The sequence below is a fragment of the Chrysochloris asiatica genome, unplaced genomic scaffold, assembly GCF_000296735.1.
Source record: "Chrysochloris asiatica unplaced genomic scaffold, ChrAsi1.0 scaffold00127, whole genome shotgun sequence".
Lineage (NCBI taxonomy): Eukaryota > Metazoa > Chordata > Mammalia > Afrosoricida > Chrysochloridae > Chrysochloris > Chrysochloris asiatica.
The window spans coordinates 2,356,856-2,367,736 of record NW_006408645.1 but is presented as its reverse complement, the minus strand read 5'-3'; the positions used below and the strand labels follow the sequence as shown (position 1 = coordinate 2,367,736).

The 10,881-nt window shown below is 38.7% G+C and overlaps 1 protein-coding gene across 1 annotated transcript in view; it reads right to left on the bottom strand.

Annotated features, from left to right (window-relative positions):
- Positions 1 to 8,054: 8,054 nt before the first annotated feature.
- Positions 8,055 to 10,881, bottom strand: part of SCN10A (sodium channel, voltage-gated, type X, alpha subunit) — a 192,634-nt gene continuing 189,807 nt past the window's right edge. Inside the window, exon 27 of the mRNA XM_006869181.1 lies at positions 8,055 to 9,271. Coding sequence (XP_006869243.1) covers positions 8,055 to 9,271 — 1,217 coding nt within the window. The remainder of the gene's footprint in view (positions 9,272 to 10,881) is intronic.

The following is a 10,881-nucleotide window of genomic DNA, read 5'->3' as shown; positions in this document are numbered from 1 at the left end:
AATTGAACAATACAACATAACCATAATAAATATCCATGTTCCCAGTGAAAGAGCCTTGATAGAGTTTTTATAGGTGTGGTGTTATCTGTGTTCAGGACACTCAATCTGAGCGTAGTTCATGGAGGTCCTTAATGGAGCTGGTTTCAGGGCGGCTGGGGGCAGGGTGACTGGTTATGAAAGTTTCTCCTAGACTAATGCTAGTCTGGTAGTTCTGGGGGTTCTGTAGGCCTGGAGCCAAGCCTGCCTGAATTTAGGTTCTAAAGTGGCACAGCCAGCCCCTGCCTCACACTGGTGCGGCTCATAACCATGTGGCTCCAAACTCCCAGAGAGCAGGGTATTTTCTGGGGGTGGATGAAGGTGGAGAAGAAGAAGGAATTGCACCTTTGCCATCATCTGTGTGAATTTGCTTTGCCAGGCCACCTTTAGTGACCAACACTGCTCATAAAAGTTCAAGACGGTCACGCCATATCTGGGTAGCCTTTCACCAGTCCTTCTCCTCTTGCCATCCCTGCTCAGCTTCTCCTTCCAGCAAGTGCTCAATGCACTTCTCTAAACTTCCCTCTGAAGTTCAGGGTTCCAGTATTTTCATCTGTGTCTGTTTCATCTGGTCGCTGTAGCTTTGTTGTAGAGGGTCCACGTGGCGTGTCTGTCTTTTCTGCCTCCTTGCCAGAAGTCTATATCCTAACTTTAACACTAATATTTCCTTGGTTGTCTTTGTTGTTGTTGTTGTTAAGTGCTGTTGAGTTGATTCCAACTCATAGTGACCCTGTATAAGGTTTTGAAGGAGCAGCTGGTGGGTTTGATCCACCAAAATTGTGGTTAGCATTCCAGTACTCATCCTAAAGTGCTACATCACTAAATACTACAGTTTACTTTTGACTGTTTTGGAGTCTCATATATTGAATGTGTATAATTTTTTTCTGGCTTTCCCCCACTTAATATTATGCTTGTAAGAGTAATGTAAAGATGCATATATAGCATCCATTTGCATCACTGCACAAAATTTACATTTAAAAATATACCACAATATTTTAAAAAATATAATGTCTACAGCAGTTTTATTTGTACTGTGCAGAGAATGGAAGCAACCTAAATGGGTACAAAAGGAGAAATTGTGGGTTTTTTACACAATAGCAAAATTTTCACAATGCAGGGGAATCCACTAGTGAAAGACACAATGTGGACATTTTTATGTTGATTGAAAAAAGCAATAAGAAAGAGTACATATATGCTATATGATCCCATTTATATAAAATCTAAAAAAGGTAAAAATAATGTATCACACTACAGGTCAGGACAATGGTTGCCTTTGAATTAGAAAGAAGGTAGAAATTGCCTGGGAAGGACTTTTAGGGGATGTTTGGATACTACAGATACATTCATACTTTGATTGGGGTGGTGATTATTCAGATGAATAATATACCACAATTTTTATCAATTTACTTTATTGTGGATGGGAATTGGGTTGTGTGTTATTTGGGTTCATTATGAACAACGTTCATAAGAACTCTTCTTGCATATGTCTCCCAGTGCACGTGTACAAGTGTTTCTCTGTTTCACACTTACAAGTGGAAAATCCGTGTCTTGGGCATGTGTGTCTTCAACTCTTCTAGGTAAAGTGAAACTGTTAAAAATGGTTGCATCAGTTTACATTTCTTCCAGCAGTGTGTGAAAGAGTTTTTGTTGCTCCATTTCCTTGCCAGCATTGCTAGACTTTGCTAGATTGTTAGACTACAACTTTTACTGATCTGACAGATGTGTAATAGCATTTCATTGTGGTTTTAATTTATATTCTCCTGATGACTAATTACATCTAATACCTTTTTATATGCTTATAGGTTAATTGGATTTTCATTTTTTTGTGTGTGTGAAGTGTCTCTTCCAATCTATTGCCACTCCCTCTCTCCCCCACCCCACCTTGCCCCATCCTTCTATGTGGGTTGTTTTATATTGATTTGTAGGATTAAAAAAAATCTCTTCTGAATATTAGAACACTTTTAGATATAAGTGGTTTACATATCTTCTACTCCATAACTTGCCTTTTTACACTTTAATGTACACTTAAAGGAACCAATGTTCTAAATTTTAATGTAGTATTTATCAGTCTTTTCTTTATTGCATGGTCATGCAGATATTTTCATCTTAGTTTCTAAATGCTTTATAGATTTGCCCTTCATATTGAGGTACATTTGGAATTGAGTTTTGACTATGGTTTTACGTTGGGGTTTAATTTCATTTTTCCATTTGAAAACACACTGTCTTGGCACCCTTTGTACAAAGAATTATCTTTTTCTCGTGGCCTCGTTATGCCAAGTTTGCCATATATCAAATGCCCATTTCTGGATTTCTATTCACCATTGTTCTGGTTGCGTAAACTTGTGCCAGTTTCTTAGATTCTGAATCAATGTTGCTTAATAAGTTGGTATTAATAAGCTAGTAGTGTTCTTTTTTTTTTTTTTTAATGGTGTCTTGGCTGTTCTTGACCTTTTGCATTTCTATATGAAATAGTTTGAAGTTGTTATTGGGATTACATTGAATGTATAAATCAATTCGAGGAGAACTGACATCTTTACAATATTGGTGCATCTATGTTCATGAATGATGTTGGCCTGTCATTTTCCTTTCTTAAATTTTCCTTGTCAGTTTTTTGAATCAATACTATGCTAGCCATATAAAATGAACTAGGGAGTGGTCTCTCTTTTCTATTTTCTGGAACAATTTGCACAAGATTTGAATTATTACATGTTTTATGGAATTTTCCAGTAAAACCTTTGGAACCTAAAAACCTCTTGGCAGAGAGAGTTTTTAGCTGTTAATTCATTTTCTTTAATGGTTATAGGAATAATTAAAAAATAATCTCAATAAAGTACTGAACTGCTAACCACAAGATTGGTTGTTCATACCCACTAGCCATTCCTTGAAAACCCTATACAGAGTCACGGTGAGATAGAATTTAACAATAACAATTATTAATAGAAAAGAATTAGAACAATATTTCCTAATTATTCCTCAGAAAAAAATACTAGTTATATTTGTTCATTACTTTTCCTATTTCATTTACATGTTCAAATTTGTAGATACCAGGTTAGCGTCTGTTTAATGTCAATGGCATCTGTAATGACGTCTCCCTTATCATTTCTGATATTAGTTATTTGTTCTTGACTTTTTTAGCAATGACTTTTTTTTTTTTCAATGAATTTTGCCAGATGTTTGTCAAATTTAATATTTCATTCTAAAGGAAACACTAAGTTTTATTTTTATGATTTTGTTCTGTTTGTATCTATATTTCCTTCCTTCTCTTTTCTTTGACTTGACTTTTTATTTATTTATTTTTGTTGAATTAATAAAGTGAATGCTTATTAACTTTCAGCCTTTATTCTTTTGAGAGACCCACACATACACACAGTACTCACACTCATTTCAAACTAGACATTTCTTTATTAATACTGCTTTAGTTATAGTTATGCACGTTTTAACATATGCTATTTTCATTAAATTTTAGTCAAAAGCATTCTCAATTTTCATAAGACTTCTTATTAAGCTGTTAGAAATATTACTTTCTAAATATCTGATGATGCATTGTTTTTTCATTATTCTCAGCTAATTTGTATTATGTTGTGAAAATATATTTTATGTGATTTTAATCTCTTCAGAAATTTTGAATCTTATTCCTATATGGCTTATAGGCTATACATAGAGTACAAATGTTCTATAAGTACTTAAAAATAACATGTGTATCCTGTTGACTGGTTAATTTTTACTTGGCATATGCTTTTCTACTTTATTTTTTTCCATTTTGGTAACCTTAAATATTAGGTGTGTCTCTCAATAAACATCACTCATTTGAACAATTTTAAATCCTGCCTATCTTTATTTTCTGAAGCACTGATTCGTTTACATTTAATATAATTATTGTTATATTTGTTTAAATAGCCTACATTAATTTTTTGTACTTAATCCTCTTGCTCTCTATTTCTCTTTTCTTCCCTTTCCCGCCTTACTTTTTTTATTGTAAAATATTTGAGTCTTCAAAGAGTTTTTGGCAAAATTCCACTATTTTTTAATTCAAAATTTCCACAAACTTTTTGAAGACCCCTCATATACAGCACATTTGCCAATTCAATATTACTTTTTTGATAGAGTATTTCTTAGCTAATTCCCCCTTCTTCTAGTTTGGAAATTACATACTCTGTTTTAGTCATGTTAGTGGCAACTTTAGAAATTAAGTCATACGTTTTGAATTTACCTAAGTCCAATAATAATAAAAACATTTACAATCTTACTGAGTAATAATAAAGCTTTAGAACCTGTCATGGATTGAATTGGATTCCCCCCAAAATATGTGTCAATTTGGCTAGGCCATGCTTCTCAGTGGTTGGAAGTTATGCATTGACATAATGTGGCAGTTAAATAGTGAGGTAATCATCCCACAGGATGTGATCTACTGTGATCAGCCCTGATCGTAACGGGATTAGGGTGATATGTAACACCCTTAATCACGGGTATGGCCTGTGTCATCTGCTATTTTACAAGAGACAAAAGGGGAAAGAAGGGCACAGAGGGAGAGGGACCTACTATAAGTCCCTGCACTGATAATCTTCTAGGGAGAGCATAAAGACATGGACCTTCCTTCTGAGGCAGTGAAGACAGTTTCCCCTGTAGCTGGTGCCCTGAATTCAGACTTCCCAACCTCCTAAACTGTGAGATAAAAAATTTCTGTTTGTTAAAACCATTCATCTGAAGTATTTGTGTTACAGCAGCATTAATTAAGTCAAAACCCTTCCCCTGCTCATCTCCTTCCAAACTACTGACTGCTATGTACTAGCATTTTTGTTTTATTCAAATATCATGGACTCCTGTCGCTCCTGAAAACCTAGGAGTTGTCTTCTTCCTTGCTTCCTCTTTCTTTCATTCTTCTCATTCTCTCTCTCTTCCTTCCTTCCTTAACAGGTATAGTTCTAGCCCTTTGCAAGCTGTGTTCACTTCCAGGTTAAGGATCTATCTTACTCATTTCATATCCCCAGCAGTTAGCAAAGCTACTTCACCTTTGTCCTAAAGCACATGGAATTGTACACAAGGTTCTGCTCTACTTAACCATTTGCGGTAATGAAATGCGCCTGAATGATCTTGGCCACCCATGTCTTCATGTTACACAGTTTAATGTTATGAAAAGTCAGCATGGCATTTGTGGTGGAAGTATATATTTTTAAAAAGCTTTAAGTTTTCAGATGGTCATGCAGTCGGTACCACTGTTTTGCTTCCTATTTCCCTTCAGTGCTAGGATATTCTCACATATTTGGGGTCAGATATATTCTAGTGACATCTCCTATGGCTAATGCTGAGAAGGTAGCTCTGGGTCTACATCTTCTCTGGAACTCTCCAGTTTGTTCCTTTAGGAGTCTAGTTCCTACCTTATAATTGGACCACCAGGTGAACTTTGGAACTAAATCTAGTGATGTTTTCAAGTGGCACTGTGGGTTAATGTGCTGGACTGCAAAGTTGGTTTGAACCACAAGCTTGGCGGTTCAAGCTTACTAACTGTGCCTTGGAAACCCTATACAGGGTTGTTATGGGTCAGAAGTGACTCAACAGCACTTAACAACAATGACAACAATCTTGTATTTGTACTGGATACTTTTCTGAAAACTCTGTATAATTCGAGCTAGATATATTGAATCACTTTTCCAGTGGTTCCCATTATAATCTGGCAAGTGTATCTGTGTTGTTGTTGTTAAGTGCTGTCATGTAGAAAAAAAAAAGGGGGGGGGAGACAAAAAAATGTATGAAGAATACCTTCAAGGATACTATAACTTAATAAATCAAGCCTGATGGCCGGGTACGTTTAATTCTTCTGCACAACATCTAAAGAGCAAATTTGACCCTAAGCAGTCTGTCCATCCAAGTCTGTCCTCTTCTCAGCTGTGATTTTCATTGTCTACATGGGATTTAGATGTTGGAGGGGCTGCCCAATGTTTGTGCTCTCTGGTTTAGTGAAACTAGGTAGGAAGGAAGAGCCATTTTTGTTGACATATCATTTAGAGATTAACCAGGTACCCACACAACAGACATATGTGCTGGGTTGGTGCCCTTAGTCATCTCAACTTGAATCTGTGGCTGCTGGAAAAGTCTAACAAGCATTCTGAAAACCTCTTTGGCCTCTGATTAGCCAACAGTGACAAAGAAGGGAGAGCAAGGTCCCAGAAAATCTGAGGCATATAAGGTGTATCAGCCTCAAGGTTTTCTAATTGTATAAATGGAAAATCTTATTAAATGATTAAATACATATCCAAAAAATTAACCTGATCTTTGTGATTGTGGTTGGGAATATTCCAAAGGATTAATAAAAGATCATGGTGGTGGTGGTTCTGACTCATAGCGATTCATTACAGGGTTCCTGAGGCTGTAAATCCTTATGGGAACAGAAATCCCTTATATTCTATGTTGTAGTCATATGCACTCCTTGCTTTCCTTGATCTCAGAATGCCCTCTGCCTTTGGACAAGGAATACTCTTCTCTGACCACTGTTGCCCCATTCATCAGATTAAATTCAGTTCATTTTTGGAGGCATAACTCCTATAGACCAGTGTTTGGTATATAATAGGTGCATAAGAACTTTTGAAGGACCCCTGATAGCATAATGGTTAAATATTTGGTTGTTAATTGAAAAGGATGGTGGTTTGAACCCACCTAGCAGTTTCACAGGAGAAACACCTGGTGATCTGCTTCCTTAAAGATTATACAGCCTAGAAAACCCTGTCACGTGACAATGACTCAAGTGCAGTCACTGTGAGGTGGAATTGACTTGATGGCACCTAACATCAACAACAAATAATATTTGAAGGATGAGTTAAAGAAACTAATTAATAATTTTCATTCTTTCTTCCAGATTGTCTTGTTCCAAGTATCCCTCTTCTTTTGATTTTGCTGTTCATGGAGGCCTGGTCCAACAGGAATGTGAATCCCTCCCCAAAGTCGGATTATGAGGTATGAAACAGGCTCTGGAAAGTGTATGAAATTGTCTCTTGAGCTACACAGGTGAAAGGATAGACCATTGCAACCAAAAAAGAGATTGTTTTCTGTTTAGAAATGGGGCAGAGCATCACTGAGTTTTACAACATGAGATGTGAGGGCTAATGACAGTAACCATTCTGTACCCACCCCCAATTTTAGAGTGGGAAAACTGAGGTTAAGAGAGGAAAGAGCTAGGACCAAGGTGAACCAGAAAATTATTGGAAGGTTACTGTCCACTTTTCCAATTCTCAGCACAGTCTTCACCCAACGTGAAACTCAAATTGCAAAATATCAGGAACCTTGGAAGAGAGGGAAAAGTGATCCATGACACTTACCAGTATCACATAATTGTTGTTGTTAAGTGTTGTCGAGTTGGTTCTGACCCATAGAAACCCTATATAAGGTTTCCGAGGAGCCGACCTTGCGGTCCAGCACATTATCCTGCATTGCCACACCAGAACATAATTTAGTAAGTAGAATGATTTTTAAGATACAACATTGGTCTTGGAATGCCTTTAAAAATATTAACTTTAATTGCTATCTCAAAGGCCTTTCATGAGATAGATCAAAGGCTGTGAGTGTCATTGTTGTCCAGAGCAGTTGTCTATAAGCTGTCAACATGCATTCATGCAAAATCTTAAATACTGCCAGTTTCTATACAATACCACATAGTTACCTCCAATTACATTCTTGTTATAGATTCCTGGAAGTTCTGGTCCTTAGAAGTTGGCCTGGGTAAATGTAAGCTCTAGTCACAACAAAAATAAAAGGACCAGGGATATATTTTACAAAGTAATAGAACCCACCATCTGATATTGAAAATCAAAAGGAAAGTAACAGTGGAGATGCTTTTGGTTATGACTCTGGTTGGTGTATGGGGACATCTTCAAAAGTAGGCACCAACTATAGTCCCTTGCCAGTCTGACACTGTGACCAGTGGCATGCATTGGTGAAGCGGTAGTTGGGTGCCATCTATAATGGGAAAGAACTGTCGTAGATCAGAAGGATAAATCAGAATTGTATATGTCCATGCTGGAATGTCTTCATTGGGGTCCTGAGGCAGGTGCATCCTTACTGATGACGTCATCTGCATCTTGCATTGAGCTAGATGTGCTTATGTGGGCTCTATCACTAAGACCTCTAGTGACACTGTCATAAGATGGTGGGAAAGATATGGCAGATGCAGTTTCAGATTTGTCTGGAGGCACATAATGTTCATTTGCCATGAATGCCACAAAGCCTTCATCTGTGGGTGACACAGCTTCCTCCTCAGCCCTTGGCATACCTGAGGGGTTGGACCTTGCCATGGCACGGTGTAGCATGTAGCTCCGATAGGCCTTTTGTATGACAGTAGCAGAAATATCTTCTTGCTTCCACCGCAGGGTGTTTGCTATTGGTTCATAAGATGACTTTGAAAGATTAGTTGCCATAAATTTCTCTTCCATATTTGCCTTCAGAGAATCTAACTCTCCAGATTCTCCCAGCACATTCTTGGTGAAGGCAAAAAGGATGTCCAAACAGTGGATCTTATCTCCAGGGACCAAGGGCAGATCCATTTGGATTAAGGCATTCCGATTGGGTTTTGGAATTCTTAGAGGGCCAGAGAGGGTGTCTGCAAAGTCTGAGAGGGCTGCAAAGGTAATAAACTGGGTAGCCTCTGGATCAAACTTCTCCCAAGTCTCATAGAACATGTCAAAGTCATCCTCGCTCAAGGGTTCAGTGCTCTCCTCTGTAGCAACATTGAAGTTCTCCAGAATTACAGCAATATACATGTTGACCACGATAAGGAAGGAGATGATGATGTAGGTGGTGAAGAAGAAGATGCCTATAGCTGGGTTCCCACAGTTCCCCTGAGAGCTGCTGTTGGTTTGCAGGTTGGGGTCACAGTATGGGGGGCCCGTGTTGAGGATGGGGCTGAGGAGACCATCCCAGCCAGCTGACGTGGTAATCTGGAAGAGGCACAGCATGCTATTGGCGAAGGTCTGGAAGTTGAACATGTCATCGATACCAGCTTCCCACTTGACGTGTGCAAAAGTGGACATGCCGAAGATAGAGTAGATGAACATGACGAGGAAGAGGAGCAACCCGATGTTGAACAGGGCAGGCAGGGACATCATAAGAGCAAACAGCAACGTCCGGATCCCCTTGGCTCCTCGGATCAGTCTGAGGATGCGGCCGATTCGGGCAAGACGGATGACGCGGAAAAGTGTTGGGGAGAAGTAATTTTCAAGTGACTTTATGATTGCAGAAACTGCCAAGCCTTTAAGAGAGAGGAAACAGTATATAATTAGTGCTTCCAACCATGAGATCTGCCAAAGTTGGCTGGGGTTACACACCCTCATCACTGCTTGCCATAGTCATGTGAGCACCCTTGCTCAAGGACTGGGTCCTCTGAACGGGATATGGTGGTTGGCACAAAGGATGGCATCAGTAAGTGTTAACTTCATAAATCCTCTCTACCGTCTATAAGTCTCATCTTAGCATGTTCTTATTTTTACCTCCATCTGAAATGTTCTCTTCTTAGTCACCCACCATGGTCACTATCCTCAATTTTACATGCTCACAGTTTTTGTCTGTTTTTATCCATGATATACACCCTGATCTTCCCTGAGAATGCAGCCTTGTCTCATGCCTTTCTTTCCTTCTTGGTCTTCTGTTCTATGAAGTCCAGGATCTCTTATGATTCATCTCCCCATCTCCTACTGTGAAGATTGATTCAGTTCCTGGCACATAGTCCTGTGGGTAATTGTACAGAGCCTGGTATTAATTATAAGGGTCCTGAGGAGTCAGGGAACTTGCTGACAGCTAAGACAGAATGGCTTTGAGTGGCCAGCTGTCTGCATAATGACTTATATTTGCTTCTTTTATTTCCAGCTGTGTTTGAACGCTATGTTAGTGTCTGGAGATGGGTTTGTTTAGGGTCATTACAGCCCCCTACCCCAATTATGAACAAGGTTAGAAAGATGAAGAATGCAAGATGTCTCTGTATATAGTGGCTAACTTGAAGATTTGTGAGGCTTGGTCTTGGGAATCTTTAGAGGCCTATTGAGTGAGACCTTCAAAGGATAAGGAAAGGCCTGTGGATGAGACAGGATTGAAAACCTCTCAGGACAAAAGGTGGTGGGTACAACAGCACACTCTCTCTTGGCAAAGCTCACTTGATCCTCTCCTATTTCACTGCCCCCTTTGCCATATGATTATAGGTGGTTACAGTCCTGTGTTGGAAAGTGGAAGGGATTTGGAATAGACTTGGAAGGAAGACCCTTAGATTTTTGGAGCTTATAAAGTCTTTGTGAAAGCCCGTATCTTAAATTATAGCTTAACTGGGACATTTTTCTATGTGGTGGGTTGTGTTATGTATCTAAATGTAATCTATTAATTCTTCCAGTCCACTGAGTTACATCTCGATTTACGTTATCCCAGAATCCTACTTCAGGTGAAAATGAGTCTTCATGTTTGTTAACAATTAGATCCCTAACACATGTTTTGCTGAGAAGTGGGAAGATAAGGGAGAAGGGAGGTAGGGAGGACAGATGAGCTCTGTTAGTTATATGGGTAGTCACATAAGCAAGCTCCTGTCTATAACATAAAATCAAAATGGGCTTTAGAGTTTCTCACTTTGGAAGGAAAAAATTGCAGCATCCAAACCAAAATCCAAACCAAAAAACAAATGATTTCATCCTTCCCCAAAACAAAAACCAGAACCCAGGTCTGAGTTTTAACACCAGGGTGGAGAGGCTGATTTTTTTTTTTTTTTTTTGATACTATTACTCTTGATATTAAATCAATGGAAAATGAAATCTGCAGCTTTCTGAGGAAGCACCATACCATTCTCCAGAGTGGTTGGACCATTTTACATTCCCACAAGTA